The following is a 27,154-nucleotide window of genomic DNA, read 5'->3' as shown; positions in this document are numbered from 1 at the left end:
CAATGAGGATGTGCATTAATTACTGTGAGATTAACAAGGTAATAGTGAAGAACAGATACCCATTGCCTCGTATAGATGATCTGTTCTACCAGCTGCAGGGAACACAGGTGTTCTCAAAGATTGACTTATGGTCATGGTATCATTAGGTGAAAGTTAAGACTGAGGATGTTGCAAAGACTGTTTTCTGAACCAGATATGGTCACTACGAGTTTCTGGTCATGCCATTCAGGTTGACTAATACTCCGGCGATATTTATGGACCTAATGATTAGGGTTTTCCATGAATACCTAGACCAGTTTGTGGTGGGGTTTATTGATGATATTCTGGTATACTCTAAGAGTTCAAAAGAGCATGAAAACCATTTGCGGTTGGTGCTTTAGATACTACAAGAAAGGAAGTTGTATGCTAGGCTAAAGAAATGCGAGTTCTAGTTGAACCAGGTTGCATTTCTAGGCCATATTGTATTAGGAGATGGTATCTCAGTTGATCCAGGTAAGATTGAAGCAGTGGTTGACTAGGTGAAACCGAAGAGTGTGCAGGAAGTTCGGAGTTTCCTTCGACTGGCAGGGTATTATCTTCGGTTCGTGAAAGGATTTTCTAACTTGTCTTGCCCTCTGACACATTTAATGAGGAAGGATGTGAAATTTTTTTGGACCTATGATTGTGAGCAGAGTTTCCAGGAGTTGAAACATCGACTGGTCACTGCTCCAATTTTGACCATCCCATCTAGGGAAAGCAGTTTTGTGATTTATAGTGACGCATCTCTAAAGGATTTGGGATGTGTGCTGATGCAATAAGGGAAAGTAATTGCTTATGCTTCTTGGAAACTCAAGGAGTACAAGAAGAATTACCCTATGCATGACCTAGAGTTAGCGGCAATGGTGTATGCATTAAAGATCTAGAGACACTACTTGTACGGTGAACGGTGTGAGATCTTCACCGACTACAAGAGCCTCAGGTACTTCTTCACGCAGAAAGAGTTGAACATGAGGCAGAGGAGGTGGCTTGAATTAATCAAGGACTACGATTGCACTATCAGTTATCACCTAGGAAAGTCTAACGTGGTTGCTGATGCGTTGAGTCAGAAGTCAGAGCATGCATCAGTATCCGCAATGGTAGATCAGCACCATATTAGGAGGGACCTGGAGGGTCTTGGCATGGAATTGGTAGACGAAAATCACCAGGCTTTCATTGCTAACTTAGTGACCCAACCGACATTGCTTGAGAGGATTGAAGTCACGCAGACAAATGATGTGGAGTTAGTGGAGACTGTGGAGAAAGTACAGCAGGGGTTGGTTACAGATTTTAGTTTCTCCAATGGTGGTGCATTGAGGTTTGGAACCAGTCTGTGTGTTCCAAATCATGAGGAGATAAAAATAACTATTCTGGAGAAGGCATATCATTCTTTGTATACGGTACATCCGGGTAGCACGAAGATGTATCGAGATCTGTGCAAATCCTTCTGGCTGAGTGGCATGAAAAGGGAGATTGCTCGATTTGTATAGTAATGTCTGACGTGTCAAAAATTTATTCTTGTATAACAAAAATTTATTCTTGGGCATTCTAGCTTGGCTATGTGGTAATGGTATTGCTTATACGACCCTACGAGCCAAGCTTGTATGGAAGAACAGTGAGGCTTGATTTAAGTGTTGAAAATTTGGAAATAGATAAGGGCTTTGTAAATATATCAACAAACTGATCCTTGCTTAAGAGAAATGAAATAAAAAGAGCTTTTGCTTGAATTCGATCACGTACAAAATGATAGTCAATATCTACATGTTTGGTACGAGAATGTATCACAAGATTCATGGATAGGTAAGTTGCCTCAAAATTATCATAGTAAAGGGTAGGGGGTTTTGATAAGAAAATTCAGGTTGCATGAGCAAGAGCTTTATATTATGCCTCCGTACTTGATCTGGCTATAGTAGCTTGTTTCTTTGAGATCCATGAGACCAAGTGTAATGGCCCGAACCCGAAACTAGGGTCCGGAGTGTTATGTAAAATAAATGCTCTAATACCACCTTGTGACGCCCCTAACCCGCCAAGTTTACCTGTATCTGGTTCTATATCATCAATTACGTAACAGAAATTATAACAACTCCTCAATAATATACCAGAGTTTCTACATATATCTATTCTCAGAAGGTATTATCCAACATTCAGTATTCACAAACAGATATACATCTCAGAAAACTTAAATATAATACAACCCCAAAATATACAACTCAAAAATGTAACCAAAGTTTATACCCTCTCTCTCTCTCTCTCTCTCTCTCTCTCACACACACACACACACACTGTAAAGACCCGAAAATTTAAAAGGATTAAAATAATTTGGAAAAAAAATAATAAATAAAATAACAGATAAAAAAAAATGATGTGGGAAAAAGAAAAAAAATTAAATTAAAAAAAATTAAAATTTAAAAATTAAATTAAATTAAGATAAATTAAATAATTAAATAACTAGTTGTTAAATTAAATTTTATTGTATTGGATTTATAAAAAAAATAATTAAAATAAGATATATATATATATATATATATATATATATATATATATATATATCTCTGAAAGAAGTATAAAATATATAGTCACTGACAGAATGAGTAAAAGAAGAAGAAAGAAGAAAGAAGAAGGAAGAAGGAAGAAGAAGAAAGAAGAAGGAAGAAGAAAGAGAAGAGATGTCAGGCGCCCCCCCCCCCCCTGTAAAATTTTCCTGCTTCGACCAACTGCTCCGTCTCTGTCTCTCTTCTTCTCTCAATTACTCGGCGAATTGGTAGCGGATCGAAAAATGGAAGGTGCCGTTAGATTCTTGGTTCCGCTGCCGACATTTCTACTAGAGCAGATTTTTCATGGGAACGGTTTAGGCACTGCTCTTGGGGAAAGGTAATTTTTCCCCATTTTCTCAATTTCGCTATTAATATGTGGTTAAATCGACGAACGGACACCACCACGGGGTCCTAGTCATCATCAGCGTCATTGTGACTTATGTAATTTTCCAATTGGGGTTTTCTAGGCCCTACTACAAAGCGAGAGTGGGATTTGGGGAAATTTGACAATTTGGCTAAATTTAAGGGTATATTTATTTATTTAGGAATTATGACCCTAAGAAATATTTAAATAATATTTTATTCAAGAATAATTTATTGGAATTAGGAATTTAATTTCAGGGTCCGGGTGAGCGCTACAGGTATTTTTCGGAGTCCCTGTTGGCGTAGTTCAAGAAACCAGGTATGGAGAAAAATATATATTTAAATCAGAATTTTTATGAATTTAATGAAAAAATAAATTATGTTATATGTACGTGTATATGTTTCGGTATGGGTAAAATGCCAGCCATTTAAATTATATTTCTTTTGAGTTTAGGGTTGTTTATTAGATATGTATATGCGAAAATGAACTGATGAAAGTTGGAAATATTTTTAGGATAATTAAGTAAGAAATGAAAGGTATTTTCAGCATATAAACATTAAATGTTGGTTGGCTTATTTTATAGACATTGTATGAATTTTATTGTTAAATTGTGTGGCATGAGTAAAATAGAATTTTGTGTGGAATTATGATATATATATATATACGAGATGCAAGATATACAGAAAATGAAATGAGCATGAAAATGATATATGAAATTGCTGCATGTGAGTGTTAATGCAATTATGGAATCAATCACGGCTGAAAAGATGCCAACCACGGTTGAAAGGATGCCGAAGTTAACAAACCACGACTGAAAAGATGCCGACCACGGCTAAAAGGATGACGAAGCTAACCAATCACGGCTGAAAAGATGCCGACCACGGCTGAAAGGATGCCGAAGCTAACCAATCACAGCTGAAAAGATGCCGGCCACGGCTAAAAGGATACCGAAGCTAACTAACCACGGCTAGAAAGATGCCGAGTATTTATGAATTAAAATAAAAATGAGTATGAAATGAAAATGAAATGAAAAGGGAAATGAATGGAATGAAAATGAAATGTGCAATGTGAACAATGTAAAATGAGAAAGAGTCACTTAAAGTGAAATGCAATGTAATGTTAAGCCATGAATATGAACATATGTGTATGCTTGAATAATGATAGAAAAGAATAATGTATTATGATATTAGAAGTACGTATGTACGTAGAACATGTTACGATTGGGCGAGGCGTACCTTTCGCCTGAGAGCTTGCTGAGTAAGGCGGGTGCACTAGTAGCTACAGATGTGGCAGTAGCCACATAACGTACTAGGGCAGAGGGAACCTACTTGTATGGGCGGGTAGAATTCCCTATCCTTAGGGCCTTTGCCGATAAACTATTTTTGAATGCATGAGTACGAGATTAATTTATCACTTGAGGGCTTACTGAGTAAGGTGAGTGCCCTGATATGCTTAAATTGTGACCTTCGGGTTGCCAAATGTATCAGAGCAGAGGGGTGCTACTTGTATGGGCGGGTAATCACCCCTATCCTCGGAAAATATCGTGGGTTAAACATTTGCTTGTGTTTGATTAGGATCAGGGAATGCTTTTGAAAATTATGTTAAGGATTTTCAAATGTTAAATATTATGTTATATATAAACTCATGTTGGCCACACACTGCTTTAATATATGGTTTCTTCCCTTACTGAGATGTGTCTCACCCGAATATAAATGTATTTTTTTTCAGGATTTCCTCGAGATCTAGCTTTGAGAGTTCGAGGTTTTTATAGCGTTATTAGGGAATATAAAAAGTAAAGGGTATATTTATATATTAATTATGAGATGCAAAAATTTATGTTTTACGTCCTTATATTTTAAGTCTGTGGAGAAAAGAAAGTTGTGAACATACTAAAATGTTTTGGAGATATATGTAATTATGGAAATGCAGATGTTGAATGATTTAATATGGATTGTAGTTAGAATTAGTAAACTCTGGTATTATGTTATATGGAGATTATGATCATGTTTTTCCGCTGCGTATGTTTTGGAATATGATTTATGAGGATATGATCAGGTATAACGCGTCGGACCGGGGATTAAGGGTTCGGGGCGTTACACACACACACAGAAAAAAGCTATGCCAAGCCCCAAGCTCACTGAACTCAATCATGCAGAGGTCTTGAAAAAGATAAAATTCATATCGGGTGAGACACATCTCAATAAGTCGGAATAGATTAACACCAGTGTGTGGCTAACATGAGGTTTGTGTAAAAATATATAATCATCATTTATAAAATTATCACAATTATGAAACCATTCTCTGTCCGTACTCACACACATGTAGAATATTATTGGGGTGATTACCCGCCCATACAAGTAGCACCCCTCTGCTCTGATACCTTATGCAACCTGCCGCTACAATTGAAGCAGATTAAGGCACTTACCTTACTCGATAAGCCCTCATGTGGTTAGTTTATCTCATACTCACACATATTCACACAAATGTTTACAAGCAGAAGTTCCCGAGAATAGGAAAGATTAATCGCTCATACAAGTAGCTTCCCCCTACCCTAATACGTTATGCAGTCCAGTTTGGCTACATCAAATACTAATCAGGGCACTTGCCTTTCTCAGCAAGCCCTCGGGTGGAGTGTATACTTCACCCCAAATAAATATAATACTATAATATATAATACATATTTACTTTACTCTATATCTATTATCTCTGTATTACTCATCTTTTCATGTTCTCAGTATTTCACATTACATAATTCACTTTCACATTTCACATCACGTGAATCTCATTTCCACATTTCACATCATCCACATTTCACATTCCAATTTCACATTACTCTGATTTCATGCTACTCTGTATTCACGTTTGCATTCACATGTTCTTTTCTCATATTATTCACTGGTTAAATTAAATAATTATGCATTTAGAACTCACTCCTAGATGGATAATCACAGCCATGTTTCCCCCCATAATGGGTTGTGCGGCCCGAAGGCTGGACTTAACCTTAGTCGGCCCACCAGAGTTAAATTAGAAAACTACCTCTTTAGTTTGTAAGTTAGATTGACTTTCCCACACTGGTTTAGACTCCAAGGGGAACTCTACCCTACACAGCACAATCGACCATCCCGACGACCCACCCTCCATGAGACGTGTGGGTGCACTAATCTCTGCCAAAATCACACGCAATAGTACTGTGCCTCACTATAGTCCACCGAAGTTCTCAAATCATACATTGCAATTTAACATTCACATCCTACTCTGATTAATAATACACATCAAATATAATCCCAATATATTTCAATATTTCCAATATGTCATACATATATATATATATATATATATATATATATATATATATATCACAACTCAACTCAATATTTTCATTTTACTCATGCCACACATTTCAAATAATACGCATAATTATATCTTGTTAAAATAGTAAGCCAACCCATATCCTTCATCCGTTTTACTGAAGATACACATCAAATTATCTCCACAATTCCAGAAAAAAAAGTTACTTTAATCATTCCATTTTCACAAATAATAACTATAGCCCTAGGCTTCAAAACCACAGTTCAACCAGTTGGCTTTCTTTTAAACTCACATATTAAACATGTATATTTATATACACATATAATTTCTATTTTAACCGATGAAATTTACAAATCAACCGGTTTAATCTATTCCCCTTGCCTGATTTTCAGAAACTAAGCCAATAGGGACTCTAAAACGATGCCTGCAGCGCTCACCCGAACCCTAATTCAATAACTCTAATTTAATCAAATCAACCCTAAATAAAATACAATTTTAACATTTCATAAGCCCATAAATTCCAAATAAACAATTAAACTCCCAAAAATAACCAATTTTCTTAATTCCCTAAATCTCACCATCACTTTGGAGTGGTGCCTAGGACCCCCAAATTAAAATTTTGTTCTGGCCAAAATGACAACGATAGAAACTAGGACCCCGTGGTGGTGGCCGATCATCGATTTAGCTAAAGATTTAAGAAGAAATTGAGGAAATAGAGGGAGTATACCTTACCTCAAGAGTGGTTCCTATGTCGCTCCTACGACAAATTCACTCCGGTAGGAATATCGGTGGTGGAGATAGAAACCCAGTGGTATCTTCTGTTTTTCGATCGGCCAAATATTTGTTGTGAAAATGAGGAGATAGAGGAGGAAGGACAGAGCAGAGAATGTGAGACGTAGAGAGAGACTCTTCGCTTGCAGTAACTTCTTCCTGAAGGAATTTGATTCCTTCAGAAGCTTAACCTTCTTATATATATATATATAATATTATATTAATATATTATATTATATTATATTATTTAATTAATATTAATTATTTTTTTATTATTTTTTTTATTTTTTTAGGATCATTACACCAAGTTTTTTTCCATAAAAGACACAATAGCCACCAATCGATTTTTTTCATCTTGGCATCTTGCCCAGTCTGTATCAATGTATGTAGCTAGAAATAGAGTAGAAGAAGGTTAAAGAAATAAACCCTAATGAAGAGTATGCTTTAAGCAGCGTAAAATAAGCTTAACACTTTGCCAATGAGATAAGCATGGGTCATGCATGAACTGGCAAACACGGTTGATGGAGAAAGCAAGATCTGGCCTGGTGAAGAGCAAGTAGTGCAAACTACCCACTACACTTTGATATAAAGTAGGTTCTTCCACAAAGTTGGAGTTAAAAGAAGAAAACTTAATGGAAGGAGACATAAAGCTGCTAACTGGCTTACAGTTCAACATGTTCGTCTTTTTTAGCAAATCCAAAATGCATTTCCTTTGAGAAATCATGAGTCTAGTAGCATCATGTCGACATTTAAGACCCAAAAAATAGTGCAAATCCCCCTAATCCTTAAGGGAAAAATCAATGCTTAAAACGGAAATAAGGTGAGCTAAAACACTCGGACTGGAGCCAATAAGCACTATATCATCTACATGGACTAGGAGATATACAACCACAAAATGGTGTCGATAAATGAATAGTGAGGTGTCTGATTTTGAAACAACAAAACCCAACTCCAGTAACCAAGAGCTAAGTCGCGTATACCTGGCGCGTGGAGCTTGTTTAAGGTCATAAAAAGTTCGATTGAGTTTGCATACATAGTGAGGAAATTGAGGGTGTATAAACCCAGGTGGCTGAGTCAGAAATACATGTTCATGAAGGGTGTCATGCACAAATTCATTTTGGACAACTAACTGGTAAATCGGCTAACCACTAGACAAGTGGGTCGGTTAGGTGCAAAGAAGGGTGGGGGTGGGGGGAAAACCACAACCACCATTTCTCCCACGACCAGCACGCCCTCTGAAATTTCCCTTGCCACGAGGGAAACCACGACCTCAGGAGGAATTGTTGCCAATTTTTTTTTTAGTAGTATTAGCAAAGAACTCAGAAGATGTCGTAAGACCAGTGCTTTGATGGGTTAATCTGGACTCATAAGTGAGGAGATGACTATAGACTTGGTCTGGCGTGAGGGGATCCACACGAGTAGTAATGGAAGTAACTGCTGAATCATAATCTGTGCCTAAGCTAGACAAGATAAAAGTGATGAATTCAGAAGATGATAAGATTTTACTAGTCAGGGCAAGAGTATCTTGGAGGATCTTGGCACGTCTATATATAGTATTCAGTAATAGAGTCCGAACCCTTTTTTAGGGTAGTGAGTTACAGTTGCACTTGCATGCATGATGCGAGCTTGCGATTTTGCAGCATATAATTCATCGAGGATATCCCATACTTCACGAGAAGAGGATGCCTCTAGAACATGAGCAATCAAAGTTTTAGATAGGGAGGAAATGAGTACACTCATGATGGTTTGATCCTGTTGTTGCCAAGCTATGAATGTAAGAACCCGAACCGTGGTATATGGGTTCATTGTGTAAAAGAAGGGAAAAAAAAATGGAATGGGCACGGACTTCGTCGACGAGGCCACAATTCGTCGACAAAGGTAGTGGACTTCTCGTCGACGAAATTTAGAGGCTCGTCGACGAGAAAAAATCGAGGGGTTCAGGAAAATTTAAATATCAGGGTTCATCGACGAAATTACTGCCTCGTCAACAAAATATCTGAAGACCTCGTCGACGAGGACACCAACTCATCGACGAAATCCTCCAGGTCAAAGGCTTATAAAAGATCTTTTGGGGGTTTGCTTCTTGGCTAAGTTTTGGAAAAGCTCTCTCTCTCTCTCTAAGAAATCTCCCTACACTCTCTCTCTCTAGTTTTCTTTACCGTTCATTGCCAGATTCGTAAATCCAACGATACTGCAAGGATCAGTGAAGGATTCTCTACGTTTCTACTAGATCGGAATCTCGTTTCGAAGGATTTTGGGTTTTGGGCCAAAATCGAGGTAAGGCTCGGTTTTCATTTCTAATTTGGTATATGTATAGTAGTATGGATTGTAAGTATGTTATGTACTGTAGTTTGTAGGTTTCGAAGTCTCGGTTTGTAGTTTTTAGGACCGTAAAGTTCGTAGTTGAAATTCGGGTTAAGGTAAGGGGATTCTGTTTATATCAGTCCATTTTTGAAATCAGGATCGGTAAGTGTAAAAACCCCAAAAAGAGATATAAAAGATTAGTGAATTGATTTCCAAAAAAAAAATTTATTTATTTATTTATTTATTTATTTATTTATTTATTTATTAACTAATTAATTAATCGAATTTAAAAGAAAAATTAAAAAATTAATTAAAATTTATTTATTTATTTTATTTATAAAATATATTATTATTAATATTAATTAAATTTATTATTATTATTATTATTATTATTATTATTATTATTATTATTATATATAATGTTAACCACCTGAAGCTTCAAAGAAGCTTCAAGTGGATTCTAAATTGAATTCACGCCCCCCCCCCCCCCCCCAGATTATCTTCTTCTTCTTCATTTTTATTTCTTTTCTTTTGTTTTCTCTTCTGCAACTCTCTGAACTCTCTCTCTCTCTCCTCACATTCTCTCTCCCTCTCTTCTCAATTTCGTGATGGATTTTCGCCCAATCGAAAATCCAAAAATACCACTGGACTCCATTCGCCACTGCCGTCATTTCTACCGGAGTGGATCGGTGGTAGGAGTAGCGTAAGTATATTCCCTTGGGTAAGCCATTTTTCCCTTTTTCTTTAATTTCTTGCAAAATATAAGCCCAATTGACGAACGGACACCACCACGAGAATCTATGGATGATTCTCTACAAGTCTAGTGAGACGAAATTCTCGTGGGGGTGTCGAGCCAAAACCCCAAATTTGGGTTGCGGTGATTATTAAGGAGCTTATTTTTAATTAATTAACATTAATTTAGAAATGCTAAAATATTAAGCATTTGAGACTAAAGTAGGATTTCTAGAATTTAGGGATCGGGTGAGCGCCGCGGATGTAATTTTGGGACTCGCAGGTAAAATTTGGAAAATTAAGTGGGGATGTTAAATAATAGCTTAAATGTTAATTTGAGATATATGGAGCCTAAGGAAGGCTAGATAAGTATTATTTTGGAGAAATAGATTAATTAATTTGGGGAAAATGTAAATTGCAGGAATTAAATTTCGGGCGCCAAGGGCGTGAAATTTTGGGTCCTAAGGAATTTCTCAATAGTTAGGTAAGGGAATAAACTAAAGCAGTGATTTTTCATACAAATTATTATTGATTATGAATAAATTTTTTTTCAGAAAAGCATATGTTATATTGTGTATTACGAATGAAATGTACGAATGGGAAAATACTGCTATGATGATTAAAATGTATATGTATGTATGAGATATAAGGAATTCACGATTTTAGAATATGAAGTATGACTTTTAATAGCATATGTGTGGCATGAATATTATTTTGTGTGAAATGTATTATGATGTGAAAGATTTACGAACAAAGCATGATTTCAAGTATTATGAAAATATGAGTTATGTTGTGATGGTTTTGACGATTATGTGATAAATGATGTATTTTCAGAATATATATACTTGAAACAATTTTGGCGCGAGGCCATATATTTATGTTATCGGCACGAGGCCGTATTTATATTATTGGCACGAGGCCATATATTTATGTTATCGGCACGAGACCGTATTTATGTTATCGGCACGAGGCCGTATTTATGTTATTGGCGCGAGGCCACGTATTTTTGTTTTCGACACGAGGTCGTAAATACTATATTTTCGGCACGAGGCTGTAATGATGTTATATATATGATCATGTATTATATGTTATCACCACCAGGATGTTAGTTTAGTTTAGTTCAGTTCAGGGGCTCGGTACCGTAGCTATATGTGTAGATCAGATATCTACGTCAGATTAGTGCTAACCATCCCACGAGGGGATGAGAGATGGATAGTCGATGTGGCTTTCAGTAGAGTGTGGACGTCCACCTGGCAGTCCGGACCAGGGTGTGGCGGGCTCATCGTACTTACAAACATATTTGATTCGGCAGTGGTCGGCCAGCTATTGTTGGGTCCCGCCTTCGGGCTGCACAACCCGTCATGGGGGGTAATACATGACACCAGCTAGCTAGTCATCCTGGGTTTGTTTTCAGTACTATAGTTATAACAGATGATTTTATGTATGTTATGATTTATTAACAGATGTGAAAATATATGTTTACCCAGTACGATATGATGATGTTTATAGAATTATGAAATGTACTGTATACGTATAAATGCATTAAATATTCATGTTGCCACACAACTGTATTTAGTTTATTTTCCCTTACTGAGAAGTGTCTCACCCCCAAACTTAATTAATTTTTCAGGAGCCCCTGAGAGACCGGCAGGTCAGTGCCGCCGTTGTGCTAGTGAGATTACCCTATGAGAAGGGTAAGATTTTGTAATAGCATCAGAGTTATTTTGTGTTTGATCCTAGAGATATTTTGATGTATGTGAGGATGTATAAAATGCTCTGGTATTATGTTTTATGATTGGATGTTGAGATTTTATGTTTACTGCTGCTAGGTTTTCCGCTGTGTTTGACAAGTATCCCCGCTACCCACAGGTTCGAGTTGACCATTTTATTTATTATGTGATATTTTATGTTAAGAAATTGAGAGACGTTACAGTAAGCCTGTAGGTTACGATCGTATGTATGTTTTGACTACTTATTTAGGGAAATCTATCAGGTAAAAATGCGATATTTTCGGGTTACAGTTTTCAGGAAAATTGGGGATTTCGAGTATCATCTCTGCTTTGTTTGGAAAACCGTTTGTCTTGTTTAAATTGTATTATTGAGGTGACCATAATCCATATTTGCATAAACTGTATACTTGAAATTGTAAATGATATGATTTGCCGTAAACCAAATAAGTGTGGTATGTATGGTTGTATGAAATTGTTCCAGATATTTATGAAACAACTATGTGGCGGCTAATTACCGTACGCTGAAATGTATAGAAATGTGAGTTCCAAAATGATTCCAGGAGTTTGTAAAACAGCCATGTATCGGTTAACTACCGTGGGCGAGAGTGGCCGGCTCTATATCTAGGGTGTGAAATATCACCAGTATGTTCCGGCTGGTCATCGGTGGGTGTGATCTACACCGTATGTAGAAATGGATTCACAGTGGGCCTAGGTCGTCGCAGCATAGTTTGGCACGTGGCAATGTAATCGGGGTGAGACTAGGTGACCTTGTGTAGTTGCGTATGTAGCAATGGATTCACTATTGGGCCTGAGTCGTAGATCTTCGTAGTTGCATGTGTAGAAATGTAATCGCTGTGAGACTTGGTGACCTTGTGTAGCTGCGTATGATGCAATGGATTCACCATTGGGCCTTGATCGTCGTAGCATAGTTGCGTATGTAGCAATGTAATCGCTGTGAGACGAGGTGACCTGGTATAGTTGCGAACTAGTGTGACGACACTGACTGTATGTATGTATGTTGGGTATCGTATAAACTGGAATGGTTTTCTGAAAATACTAGAACTGGATGTATTTGTATGAAACTATACGAATTGTTTCAAACTGTATTGTATGTATAGTGTTATGAAGTATGTAAAATGACACTGGTATGTCACACACTGATATAAATTGTTTTCTTCCTTACTGAGAGGTGTCTCACCCCGAATGTACGTACAATATTTTTCAGGGCCTTCAGGTAGCGGTAAGTAGCATTCTAGCGTCTGGAAGCAAGGGTGTCGTAACTACTGCTAGTACCGTCTAGGTACGAGTTTTGGTATCCAGGTCGTTAGGATAGTTTTGTAAACACCTGGGGTATGTTTTGTATTATGAAAATGTATATCCTAGCTTGTATAGCATAAACTCTGGTATCATATTGGTTGTGTATAAAAGACCGTATTCTGCTGCGTATTTTGATGACTATGGACGTTTGTATGTATGTATATCGGGCATCCATTCACCCCACGGGGTCGGACCCTCTTTTTATGTTGTATCATGTATGTTTTAATTGATACAGAGACAGGTTATGTTACTTAAATTCATACATGGGACCGACCTGCGGGTTCGGGGCGTGACAAGGAAAGCAGAAGTTGGTTTTGAACTTTCATCGAGTAGTTGAGTTGGGGGGGGGGGGAATAATGGTCCCATCAATATACTTGAATAAGTTCTGTCCTTTGAGGTAAGGCATGACTTATGCCTTCCGCAGAAGATAGTTTTCATTGTTTAATTTGATAGTAATCAAGTTGATAGGGAAGGGAAGAGAGAAATTAGAAGTTTGATTTGAAGGGATCGGTGCGTCAGGAGTTTCAGCCATGGAAACAAGCATTGGGAGCTTTGGACGGAAACCCCGAGATGATGGACATGAGTCCTAAAAAGCTCTAAATACCATAGTAAAATAGTATAAAACAAAGAAAATAAAGAGGTATTGAATGGAATTTTTTTTGTTTCCTTCTTCATTAATTTGTATTCAATTGAATACAAGCTACTATTTATATACATAAAACAAAATATTCTTTTGTAACAGATTTCTTCACTACAAGTAGAAACATTACACGTGTATAACAGAAATTTATTCTTGAGCATTCTGGCTTGTCTGAGTGGTAATGATATTACCGATAATGCATGTGACACATTAATTTTATTTTATTTTTTCTACATGTGCTTGAAAACTCTCTTATTTTAGGAATTGTAGAACAGGTAGCCTTAGCAGCAAACTTCCTTTTTGTATTTAAAACTTTATTCTTCCTTTTCCTTTGGGGTGGGATTGTAAAAATTTTTAAATAAGAGAATGAATGAGTAGGTGGAAGCCTACAACCCACATGTCTTTTTTTTTTTTGGTTTTCCCCTTTACATAACCTCTGTATGTCTGACCTATCATCCTTTTTAAATTGAGTTTCTGCACATGGCAGTATGTGATCAAGCAGGAGCATGTGACCATAGCTTGCAATTCCGAGAATCAAGAGGTGGGGGGGGGGGGGGGGGTGGAAAATAAAAGGGAGAGGATATATTCACATGCACACATATGCGTGTATGATTCCTCTTGAATAATTTTGTGTAAAATATTCTTATAATTTTAATAATTTTATTCATATATATATATAGGACAAATTACTATTTGAGTTTACGAATATTAGAATATCAAAGTTACTTATAAAAAATATAATTTGTTTAAAATTATAAAATAAAAAATATAAATGAAATATTGTTATAACGCCACATAAATATAGATAAACAAAAAAATTCCTAATTAAAATGGTGCAAATATTAAATTTTAACATTATATAACGTTACAAATATATTAAAAAAAACTAATGAACATGTATACTCTTTCCTTATTTATTTTGTAAAAAAAAAAATCTCGCTCGATGACTTCTTTCCAATGAAAATATCAATAAATTTAGTATGATTTATAAACTATGATTTGTTACCTAAAATCTGTACAATTTTTTTAAAAAAATTTTTTGAAGATCAATTGAGGAGTTCTTTAATTTTAAATAAATTTAAATTTTATTATTTAGTGGGTATGTCTAGGTTTACAATTTTATTTTTATAATTTATATTGTTGTCTATCTAAATGAAGTTAGAAAACTCATATAACTTTAGAAGTTGGCGGAAGCCTTTACCTTTTTTATTTTTATTTTAATTTTTTTTTTTATTACATAGGAACTCCAGCCACCACCAAGTCCTTCGGACCTCTTGGTGCAACACCAAACTTACGGATCAGCGTCCTCCCCCTAAGTCTCGCTGATCAGGTAAAGTCCGGAATGTAGACATGACTTCTGCGCATTAGTTGGACGTTCGGCCAACCTGATCTCCAGGACACATCTCCATTACCATCTACAATCTCCGCTGGCTCATAGAAAACTCTCACCATCCACGATCTCTGTTGGCTCACAGAATAAATTCTTACCATCTACAGATATCGCTAGCTCTGTGAGTGTATGTACCTTTCATTTAGCAATTTTCTTTTAGATTCAAATGTGAGCATATCCAAACAAAAATTCCTAAAAGTAATGTTATCTAATTTTTATTAAATTTATTTTTTTAAATACATTGTCTTAGTTTTTAAAAAAAAATGATAATATTTTTGTTTGCAAAATAGTCTATACTATTTTGTACTTTCATGTATGACATTTGTAAATATTACTAGTTTATTTTAGTTTTTAACCAAATGGAATTTATTTCTTTTGATTCAAACATTAAGGTATTTAAAATATCTTTTCTAAATATAATTTTATCTAACTTTGTTGAATTTTCTTTTAAGTAATATTTTTTCATATTTCCAAAATATAAAGAGATTTTTCCCACAATTCATTCTTTTATTTATGGATATATAAATATAGAGATATACATTTATTTAATATTTAAAATAAATATAAGTTTTTCTTTTAGGTTCAAACATTCACTTTACTATGATGCACATTCTAAACATATTTTATCTACCTTTAGTTAAAAAAAAAATTTAAGAATTTTTATTTAACTTTTTTATTAAAAAAAAGAGATTTTATTTATAAAATATTTTGCACTGTTCATATTGCTATATATAATATAAAAATTATTTTTTTTTAGAATTTGTTTTTCTTACTTTTGAAAAAATAAAAATAACTTTGTCTATAAAATAATTTATAATATTTGTGCACATAAAATTTAAAAGACACCATTTATACATATATAGATCCACGCAAAAACGCACCCTAGAAAAACTTAAAAGAATTTATTTCTATATATAAGATTTGAAATCTACGGTTACAGGGTGTTATATTAACATTTAAACCCACAAAAGTGTTCCTCACAAATCTATTTCCACACAAGTTAAAAAAAAAACTGATAGAACAAATAAAAACCAAAAATCTATTTTTTAGGTGTTTTCGTAATAGCTTAAAACTTAAAATAAAAATTAGTATGATAGATGAATAAATTATCATTAGCTTTTCACGCACAATATTTACCCACTCAGCTCGTCCCCTATGTAAAATTTTTAATAATCCAAATTCTAGGGTTTAAGCGAACACGATTGTTTTTTATTTATAAAATAATTATGGGCCTAGTAGTATTTTAATAAAGTGGACTTTTAAAATAAATGAAGAATTTAATGAAACTCTAAGTGCAAATAATGATCGAATCAAATTCCATCCTAAAAAAAAAAAAATCTCTACAAGTTAATCATCTATTGTATTGGATCATTCATTTTACTATTTGAATCATTTGAGACTGAATTTTTTTATCTTATGTTTGAAGAAGTTTTGAATAAATTGTACTTCAGTTTTATTAAAATGCTTAATTAAAAATCATCTTTATTGAGCCATTATCAAATCCACAATTACTTTATAAGTCTCAAAGCATTTGCTTAAATACAAATATATGGACTACTTGACCCCCATATGCTAGACAAGTTGGGTAGACAAAATTGTGTGCACACGAATTTATAACCAAGTAGGGAAGCATAAGTATGAATTTCAGAAAAAGTAACACCCGCTCGAGAAAACCAAGAACCTAAAGTCGAAAAATTGCATCATAACTAGAAAATATCAATTTACCTAACTATTTATATATTAAGCTTTTTCATTTTTTGCATTACATTATTCAATTGCACTTGAGTTTAGTTTAAATTCTAACTTTAAGTTAAAATCTTCCTTAGTGGTAAACTACCAAACTCACAATTAACAAAATTACTTCACAAGTCTACGCTTTTACTTAAAACCATGGTCTTAAATTTCCATGAAACTATCGAAATTTCCATCGAAATTTCCGATTTTCGTCACCCTCGAAATCGAAATGGGAATCAATTTCCGTCTTGCATAATTTCCATCGAAATCTCAACGAATCATCCGAAATTTATCAAAACCTCGAAATTTTAGTGAAATTTGTCGAAATTTTAACTGTGCAATGAAATTTTGTCGAAATTCAAACGAGAGATTCAATAGTGAGGTGAAATTTCTCTTTTAATTTATTTTATTTATTTTATTAAAACAAAAGGTTATCACAAGTGCTTTTGAAATTATATGAAAAAATAAACTTATACTAATATTTTATTTAACCATTCATGTCTAAATTATCAATATTTGTAAAATAAATAAATTTTAAATAATTTATGAATTTCATTTGCATTAACTGAATATATTTAATGTACATTATCTTACAAGCATGTTTGATACACATACTATTTTACAACTTTTCCACTTCATACAAAACATAGAGATGTTTAATTTGTAATATATTAGTCTTAAAACTTATATTATTATGTTTGTTAATCATTTTTAAAGTTTCACAAATAATTTCATGCTTTATTACTACTTTCTGTTATTTTTTCAAATCAAAATTAAAATCAAAATTTTCGATGAAATTTCCCTACTTTTGGAGCTTCGAAATCAAAATTTAAGACCTTGCTTAAAACCAACTTTGAATTATTCAGCCCCCCTATGATGAACAAGTTGAACGGATAAACAATTAACATAAATCTTTTCATTATATATTTCTTCATTAGTTATACGTACGTAAAATAAATGCCAAATGGCCTTTTAATAATCTGATTATAATATATAAAGTAGGATTACTGTTGCCTAAACTTGTTAAGCACATGACTGAAGCTGATCCCTACCCTTTGCTTTGAGCAAAAGCTACGAGTATATCTATGGGAAGTTTCCCTTGTGCTTCCAAACTTGGCGTGAAGATGAAGCTCATGAACCCTAATGGACCCAACTGCCCATAATAATTAAACTGAAGCGTGTGAGATGATTATATGTCAGAATAATTATATGCATTACAGCCGAGGCCTGAAGGAAAATATAAACATATATAGGTGCAACTTGCATGCAGATAAGAACATTTGACCGCCGCGAAGAGCTTCCTGGTTTTTCACATTACAAGGTTTTGCCACGAAAGCTCCTGGTTTGACACTGTCCTCTAGTTTAATTTCTGTACAGATAAAGCAACCTACGCACAGAATCTGTTCTCCTCTGTAACTTTTGGTGTGCTATGTTCTGTTCTGTTCTGTTCTGTCCTGTTCTTTCCCACATCTGGGCAACTGTGCTTGTGTATATATATAAAAACCCAGCCCTCCAAACTTGTGATCTAAACCAGCAAAAGACCAAGCCTTCGTTCTTCTGTTCTTTCTCTTTTGTTCTTATTCCTTTTTATTACTTTCTCGTTTCTGTATTGCTTCTCCCATGGTTCTTTTGGTAGATAGGCTTTGCCGTTCCCTTAAATTGTCGTCCAAACTGGAAAATCACCATCACCATAGCCGTAGCCATCACCAGCCAGAGCTTTTGCAATCCAATGCTTCATTTCAAGCTTTCCTGTCCGATGTTTCGGATGGATTGAAACAACTGTGTTTGGATTCGAAACCCGGATCAGAGTTTCTGTCCTCATCGTGGATTCAAGGATGTTTGAAGCAGATGCTTCTCATGAACAGGAGTTTTGCAAAGCTGGTGATGGATATAGATTACCCCATGAGTAGGTGGGAGGCTGCTTCTGTGGAAGAATATCTCAAGTACAGCTTGTACTTGCTGGAGCTCCTCAATTGCATAAGTTCATCTCTTTCTCATCTGGGTCAGGCTCGGATCGTGCTGTCTCATGCTCTGAGTCTTCTCAAGAACTCGCCTTCGTCGGCGAGGGATCGTCTAAGGGCGATTCAATTGAAGAGCTTCGGTAAGGATTTCAAGGAAGAGCGGAACAAGGAGAAGGAAGATCGTCAAAGGCTTCTCTGCGGCAAGGAAGCGGTTGTGCATCAAGCTCTGCTTGCGATGAGGAGCACGGGGTTTTGGGTATGTGGGGTTGTGCTGTCCAGCCTCTGTGCAGATGCTAAGCCATACTTGGAAATGAGAAAATGGGCAAATGGGTTTGGTGAATCTTTGTTAACAGGTTTTGATTCCAGTGTTTGGAAAGAGATGATGGAGAAAAGGGGTGTTTTGAAGGAGGTGAAAGAGGTAAATAGTGCAGTGGCTTGCCTTGTGGCAGCTATAGATACAGGAAAAGTTGGGGATTCAGCTGAGGAATTGAAAAGGAGATTGGAAGTTCTTGAGCAACAATTGGAGTGTGTAGGGAAGGATGCAGATCTTCTGTTTTCAGAAGCTTTGGCGGCTAGAAATGAATTGTTGGGTGGGCTTAGGCAGCAGATGCAATGGCAACAATCACATGATACGACAATAACATGTAATTCTTTGTAGTATAGATAATAGATTCATTGTATTGTTCTCAATGTAAAAAAAAATATAGTAGACCAATTCAGTCAATGATCAGATTTATACTGTTTAATTTCTTGTGGAAGATTCAAAGTTAAACAATTTTCTCTCTGCTGGTAGCAATTGTAACGTTCCTGGTGAAACAGAGGACAAGGCAGGAATAAAGTGGCAAACCAATTCAATAAAATGATCAGCTTTATACTGTTTAATTTGCTTGTGGAAGATTCAAAGTTGAACAATATTCTCTATGCTGATAGCAATTATAATGTTCCTGGTGAAACAGAGGACAGCGCAGGGTTCTGAATCTTGAATTCATGAAATACTCCAACTGATTTATAGGGGAAAAATAACTGGTATTATGTTTTGAGAGCATTGAGTTCGAGCCTGAATCTGATTTTGGATTTGTATTGTGTTTTGTCTAGATCCATACAAGCTAAGTCTAAAGCTCAAATTCCATAATAGTCCCAAACACAGGATTAGACCTGTAGAGCAGAAAATAGATTCATTTGTTTATCCAAAATTGTGATTTGTTGTGATCAAGTGGGAGTTAACAATAAGTGCACCTGGTCTGTTTAAATTAGAAATGTGATAGGCCTTTAGAAATGAGGGAGGTTTGCAACAAAGAACAGGCTAATGAACAGATGCGTTAGCAGTCTATAATTTGCAGGCATCATTGGCAAAATCAAAACAGATATGACAAAACCTAAGCTTATTTTCTCCAACAACCTGCAAAAAGAAATAACTTTCTCCATTTTGATGATTCTCACTTGGTGGACAAAATTATGCTATAACAAAAGCTTCTAAACATGGATTGGCTATTTCGAAAACTATTCTAGTTCATTCATTCCTAATGCAAGTACAAACATCAAGAAGAGAAGGATCACAGAAGGGCGATTTGACTCCCCGAGGAGTTGTTGGAGCAGCTTTCCCTCTCAGATTCCTTTCTCTTGCGAGAAACATCGGAAGGAAGCCTGCATGACATGCAAGACAATATGAGATTCAACAAGGTAGTTAACCATTAATTATACCTATTTTACAAAGGGACAAACTGACAGTAGAGCATTTCTTTAGAAAATATCCGACCAAAAAAATTGATCATTATGGTAGTAGTAAATTCAGCAAGAAAAATAACTAGACAGATCAAACAAGGAAAAAAAATTAAGAAAAAATCTCAGCCAGTGCCATGCTTAAGTAGAGATTAAAATATGTTGATTGCAAACCTGAAGTGAGGGTAAAAATAAATAAAAAAATTAAACTCTTATGCTATGTCCCCTGAAAGCAACAAAAATAGGGTGCCAAATAATCAAATTGGCAAGGCAGAGAATGTATGCCTAACTGCAATAATTGGGATAGGATTTTGTTTTGAGATTAAACACAGAAGCAAACCAACGCAGCAAAATTTCAACTAAAACAAAGAATATGCAAACATCGTATGATTTCTGAGATCCTTCTTCTGTCAACTTTCAAGTAAGAGTACAAGGCAATGCAACTGAGAAATAAAAAATTTTGATTATGAGTCCACGAGAATGTGACCAACTGCAATCATATTATCCAAATCCAGGAATATGACTCAATGAGCAATCTAATCCCTTAAAATCAACCAAATCATTATGAACAAATAATGGCCAGCAGAATTTGCAATTATTTAAAAGAAAAGAACAGTACCCTAAGTACAGCGTAGTGTCTGAATCTCCTTTATCCATAATGCCATTGCCAACCACATCGGAAATTACCGCATCATGTTTCACGAGAGGATTTTTTCTTTGTGCAGGATAGTATTCAAGATAAGCTGGCACTGATTGTTCAGCCATTGGGAAGAAACCTCGAAGCTCCTCAACCTGAAATGTAATGTACAAGGCAAAAGGAAATTATGATCAATGTGACATATTAAAGACAAATCATTACAAAAGTTAATCAGTGCATGGATAATTCATCTTGCCTGTCTTCGTAGAGTCTCATTCTCAAGCACGGCCCGTTGTTCCTGAAAAACCGAAGAAGAAAAAAGATTACCCAAAGAAGAATTCCTAGTTCTATTTCTGTCAGCAGCAGTACTTCTAATTTAGTGCCACAATTCATGCCAAGAAACATGCATGAAATTAGCAACAAGTACCATGAAACTGGATTACCAAAATGCTAAATCTAATATAAGTATAATCTTATCGGGTACAACATCTACATTTATTTGCTGCACTATTTTTGTTATTGAATACAACTTTTAAGCAATGAATTGATCCATTCATTGACAAGGAGTAGTATGATATGATGCAAACTCTTTTAGAATACCTCTTTTTTTTACTAGTAATTCCAGGATGCACCGATATTGCCATAACAAAATCTAGCATAGTTTTGTCATATTAGATGGTAAATTCAATGCCCAATGCACAAAATTTCCACTGCTCAAGACTACAGCTTTCAGATCTAACAAAGATATGCCAATTAATACTTCACTGCACTCTAATATACCTGTCTTCTTGATTGCTCAAGCTGTTCCATCAGTAATTGCTCCTGAAACGATATTTTTTTCTGTTAGGGCATTCAAAATCAGCAAGTAAACACAATCTGCTGCTAAATACGACTGTGAATTGACTATATATTTTCAATCACTAAACCTTTTCAGAAGAGAGTAATAATTTTTTTAAAAAAATTATGGAACCTTCTTTTCCTTCACGGATAATAACCCTTCATTTAATTGCTGCTCCAAGTGCTGCAACTCTTTTAAGCTCAAACCCATCAGATCTTTACCCAACAGCTGCCTAAGGATCACACAAACAAATAAAGTAAAACAAATGAAGTTTTGCAGTATTTTTTAAACATTGGTATCCTGGTAATTGTTAAAGACATACATTTGCTTTGCTTGCAGCCTTGAGATTTCGTCTTTCAAGTCTTCTGCATCCTTCGCACCTTGTTTCTATTTGAACAAAGAATAGAGAAATTAAAGTTGGAAGGCACAATCCCACAAGATAGCCCTAAATATGCTATATAATGTTAAGTTTGTGTTTGGGAGAACAGATTTTGGCCTTGGATTTGGATGTGCATGGATTTGAACAAAACTCAGTATAAATTTGTGCTGCCTTTTGTTCAAATCCATATAAATCCAAAACCAAGGTCCAAAAACCAAGCTCGCAAACAGAAGTTAAACAATTTCTAAATCCCAATGGAACAAGAAGGTGCATTGGAAGGATATTTATGTTTTAAATAAGCCACATTATATTGCGGGCTCATTGAGTTCTAAAGCATTTCTAAGGTGTTGATTAATAGATTCTTTGATGATCTAAAAGGTGCAGAAAACATAAGTGGGCTATAGCACAGCATGTCATGAAACAGAAGAAAGAAGGCAGAATTTTTCCACAGTTCTGTAAAAAATAACACTTCACAAAGCAAGAACTACCACCCAAATGACAATATGTGCTGAAAATGCATGATAGCACGTCTACAACACATATTTATACACATCTTCTAGTATTACATTCACATGATTTGATAAACCTAAAAACAGAAAATAAAATAATTTATGTTGGTAAATGGATTGATTATAAATCACATTCTCATAGAACTGATCTGAGAACAATTCATGCTAGAATAACAACGATTTTAAAACTATAATTTGCGAATCTTTTGCAATTCTCTAGCAAAATATTTCACCTAAAATTATTATCCTGAAATCTCTCTCTCAAATATAAGAATCCATTTGTTAGTTCATGAACTGTTTGTCCGTTATTCAACTTCTCACATGAATAATGTTTGCTTTGTGGGAGCATAATTATCGTCCCAAACTCTGTATGAGAATAATTTGCCCTTCAAAAACATAATTTACTGAATAAGAAGAATGTTTAGGTCATTCTGTTAAACATAAGAAATAATATCTGTGCTTAGGCTCATGCCCAGTCATCACTTGAAAGCTTTGATTATGAAAAATTGCAAATAGCAAACTGCAAAAACTGTCTGAAGAAAATGGATCATTTTTTATGAATAATATGCTTCCTATAGCTGCAAAGAGTGAATTCTTATATAGTTCTACCATAATGAAGAGGACAAATGATGAAAAAGGATATGCACAATTAAAAGTAGTATATATTTTGTTTTCTAAAGCATTGTGTTACTCCATAACTATAAATAACTCAAACAGTAAAAAAGAAAAGTAACGAAGATAAAGTAGAAGCATGCCACACTATACCTCTGCCTTATTTTCTACTATAGAAATGTTTGGAGAATCCAAGCACCTGTTGTATCTTGAAAGCGTTCGCTTCATACTGCAAAATGAAGAGCGAAAAAAAATACATGTGTAAGAGACAATTTAGACAATTTTATAATGGCAGTTTCTTTTTTCCCCTGTGGATGAATAAGACCAGTATACAATGACCGGAAACGCACAAGGGCACAAATGCATTACTTGAGCATATAGCTTTGAGAACATATGAAAATCCAACACTCCTAAGTCCAACCCCTCCCACTCCACAGACACTAAATTGCCAAAAACTTATAACTTAAAATCATAGAAAAACATAAAGCAGAAAAAGAAAGAGAGAAATCTTAAATTTTTATATGAGTTTTTAACTCTAAAACAAGTCAAGGGTCCTGAGTCCATTTTTTGAAGCATGTTCAAAATTATAAGGAAATTGCTTTAAATGGTTTCACTAGGGGAATCATGTCCCTGCTGGTATTCAATTATATGCCAGACCTTTTCCTTGCCACACCAGTCTAAAGTCACAGCTTTGTGCATGCCCCTGTTGGAGCCGTGGTTCATGGTTCCTTATTCCATGCAAGCAGTAGTTGTGGATCTTTTAAGGACAACATTGGCTGTTGAAGCTTAAAAATTTTAGCAAAAACTAGAAAGGAAGAGCATGGATTCAGCCAGTTTATAAGCATGCGTTTTCATGGTGGAAAAGCATACGAAGGATTATTAGGTAACCATTAAACAGTTTATTCTTTATCTTCATCCAATGGGCTTCATGGTCTTCCAGTGAGTGGCAGAACAGGAATCTTTACATTTGCAGACAATCAAAGAAAAAATTGAGGTGGTAATTTTAAAACAAATAACATTAGTAAAGCTAAAAGAAACCATATCAGGCAGCCCCACAGCAATGGCAAGTTGTAGATCAACAAGCCCCCATTAGTTCGAGTGAAGTTCCTTGAATTGACATTAAACTTTTGCATAGTAATTACCAATCCTTAATATTCATGCGTAGACAATTATCTCATGATTTTGTCTTCCAGCTTGCTAATATAACAGGCAAGCCAGATTAAGGCCAATGAATATATGAAACATTTCATATATCCGAATTAAATTATCAAGAAGTCTGCACAACTATCAATCTAATTTAAAGTATTTTTACTTTATAGTGGATCAAACTGATTTGAAGGCTTGTTTGTGACAAATAACTCTCACAAAAAGAAAATTCGAAGATTCACCAATTGTTGTTTCATAGGATGAAAAGATCTTGCCTATTTTAGAGCAAAACCCTTGCAAACGGAGCATCTAATGTTATTGGCAACTTGCAACAGCTTTCAAGAGTATCCAATTAAGAATAAGATTTTAATAATAATAATAATAATAATAATAATAATAATAATAATAAGCACATCAAATACAAAAGCTGGGTTTTCAACACGTCCCCCATATATCCAGTGCAGCACACACCCACTATGATTCTATGAAGCTATAGGCATAATCATCAAATGCATGAAAGCATATAAATAAAAATTTGTTTACATCCTCGTAATCTATGTTGAATAAAATTCTAGTAAATCTACACAGGAACTGAGTTAGAGCACCATTTTAGACATTGAAAATACATTCCTCATTTAATCCATGACAGTGAGAGCAGAGGAGACTGTATGAAGGAAGAGGAATAATCAGCAGCAGCATGCAAGCAAACACCCAACTTTAGAATCAGCATTTATTATGTTTTACAATAAATTCAGTTAAATTTAGCGGCATCTAATGGCAAAGCCACAGCCTTGGAGATCCTTCTAGGAAAACTTAACAAGCAAGAGAGAGATGAGAGGATCAACCCAACTGCAAGCAGACACACACAAATACACACGCATGCACATTAATAAGCAAGAGAGAGAATCAAAAGCATACCAAATCACTGCCAACATCTCAGCTAAAATGCAGAAAAAGACTAAAACAAAATCAATCTGGGTGCATAGCATCAGAAGTACCCAAAACAGAGTATATAAATAAACGGGGCAATCAAAAAGAAGAGAGTTTCAATGCAAGGGGTGAAATCAAGAAGCACATGCAAACACCTCAAATTTTCCCTGAAAGCAAAAAACACCCAGCAAGTAGAACGACGAAACCAAACATACCCAGAACTCGAAAACTCGAAGAGCCTCCCGGTGTTGGAGAAAACAATGACGGCAACTTCAGCATCGCAGAGAATGGCGAGCTCCTGAGCCTTCTTGAGCAACCCAGCTCGCCGCTTGGAGAATGTGACATGCCTGCTGTTCGCATTCTCAATCCTCTTGATCTCAATCTTCCCGCGACCCATTTTTCGCCTTCGCCCAAAACGCCCAATTCTTCAAAAACCCCCCACAAGCAACAGCAGAAAAAGGCTTCTTCTTCAATCTCTGTTTTCAATCTCTCCCAAGCCAAGCCCTATTACTCACTGCTCTGGTAAAATTAGGAAAAGGGGATTGCTATATTTAGCGGGGGGGGGGGAGAGAAGATAAAGAGACGTGTGAGAGAGAGAAAGGGCGTTTTCCCCAAATGGCGAAATCCTGGAAACGGCAAGCCTGCATCTGCATGGCTATTCCATAATTAAGTGTGCATGATTTGCCACATTTGGAGTTCTGGCTTGCTGGATTGGTCCAATCCCAATGTGGGTCCCCTGCCATTTCCATCCTTTGCCACATTTAGTCAAGGTTTTGCCAATTTTAGAGAAAAGTTTTAAATCTTTTTGACTATTTTGGTTTACAGTTTTGGGCTTTTCTTTATTGCCTTTTCTTTTACTGCATTTAGGGAAGGTTTTTCCATTTTTTGAGAACAGTGTTTAGTTTTTGACTATTTTGATTTTGGGTTTTTGGCTTTTTTAATGGGTTTTTCTTTTTAGTTTTTAGTTAAAGAGGTTGCCCATTTTAGGTTCCTCATATTTCTACAAATAAAAATAATGCATATGTAAAAAACATTTTTGAAAAAATAGAAACAAAGTTATTCGTAAAAATATTTGAGTTATTCTGTATAACTTAAAATAAGAAAGAGATTTGAGAAAATAGTCATTTTTTATGTGAATTTTTTTTTTCTATCCTTTTGGGATTGGGACGATAACTCTTTTTGTAAACTATTAAATCTCCTATGTTATTGATATTGCATTAATAGAATAAGCAGTATGCAAATCAGACATAACCTTACAGAATTTTAATGTTTGTTCTACAGTTCCATGTTTTTATTTTTAATATTTTTTGCCATATTTAGTAAAAGGCTTACCAAATTTAGAGGGTAGTAATGTTTCTTTGACATTTTAAGTTTTGTATTCAAATATTTTTTGCCACATTTAGTAAAGAGTCTATCAAATTTAGTGCATAGTGCGTGGCAGAAGCTGTTACAGTTTTATTTTTCCTTAGTACTTTAATATATTGTGCTACATTTAATTACAAGTTTTCCAAATTTAGCAAACATTAATGCCTACTACTTTCCATCCTTACCTGCAGTGTATTTAGCAAATAACTTACTTTATG

The 27,154-nt window shown here is 35.1% G+C and overlaps 2 protein-coding genes across 3 annotated transcripts; one reads left to right on the top strand and one right to left on the bottom strand.

Moving 5' to 3' along the window:
- Positions 1-18,460: 18,460 nt before the first annotated feature.
- Positions 18,461-19,777, top strand: LOC131163582 (protein BPS1, chloroplastic-like). The gene is made up of 3 exons (XM_058120172.1): positions 18,461-19,445; positions 19,561-19,611; positions 19,698-19,777. Exons 1-3 carry the CDS (start codon positions 18,461-18,463, stop codon positions 19,775-19,777), a joined length of 1,116 nt encoding a protein of 371 aa, XP_057976155.1.
- A 391-nt stretch (positions 19,778-20,168) lies between these two features.
- On the bottom strand, positions 20,169-26,208 carry LOC131163966 (agamous-like MADS-box protein AGL15). Of its 2 annotated transcripts, XM_058120831.1 has the most exons (8): positions 25,787-26,208; positions 23,649-23,724; positions 22,318-22,382; positions 22,128-22,227; positions 21,938-21,979; positions 21,414-21,455; positions 21,140-21,312; positions 20,169-20,445 (listed from the first exon to the last, which is right to left on the bottom strand). In XM_058120831.1, the coding sequence occupies exons 1-8, from the start codon at positions 25,966-25,968 to the stop codon at positions 20,355-20,357; spliced, it is 771 nt and encodes a 256-aa protein (XP_057976814.1). In that variant the 5' UTR covers positions 25,969-26,208; the 3' UTR covers positions 20,169-20,354. The 2 variants fall into 2 exon arrangements, with proteins under 2 accessions (XP_057976814.1, XP_057976813.1); XM_058120830.1 differs by having other exon boundaries at positions 20,169-21,312.
- Positions 26,209-27,154: the final 946 nt, after the last annotated feature.

The sequence above is a fragment of the Malania oleifera genome, chromosome 9 (assembly GCF_029873635.1).
Source record: "Malania oleifera isolate guangnan ecotype guangnan chromosome 9, ASM2987363v1, whole genome shotgun sequence".
NCBI classification, from domain to species: domain Eukaryota; kingdom Viridiplantae; phylum Streptophyta; class Magnoliopsida; order Santalales; family Ximeniaceae; genus Malania; species Malania oleifera.
Note: the sequence above shows the minus strand (reverse complement) of the source record. Positions and strands in the feature narration are given on the sequence as shown.

Bases quoted from the DNA above. Each gene is read 5' to 3' on its own strand.
- LOC131163582 (XM_058120172.1), top strand. From the start codon at position 18,461: ATGGTTCTTTTGGTAGATAGGCTTTGCCGTTCCCTTAAATTGTCGTCC. The intron at 19,446-19,560 runs GTAATTCTTTGT...TTCTTGTGGAAG, and splicing joins ACATGATACGACAATAACAT to ATTCAAAGTTAAACAATTTT. The intron at 19,612-19,697 runs GTGAAACAGAGG...TGCTTGTGGAAG, and splicing joins TAGCAATTGTAACGTTCCTG to ATTCAAAGTTGAACAATATT.
- LOC131163966 (XM_058120830.1), bottom strand. From the start codon at position 25,968: ATGGGTCGCGGGAAGATTGAGATCAAGAGGATTGAGAATGCGAACAGC. The intron at 23,725-25,786 runs GTATGTTTGGTT...TTCATTTTGCAG, and splicing joins TTCGAGTTTTCGAGTTCTGG to TATGAAGCGAACGCTTTCAA. The intron at 21,456-21,937 runs GTATATTAGAGT...TCGGTTTTTCAG, and splicing joins TTGAGCAATCAAGAAGACAG to GAACAACGGGCCGTGCTTGA.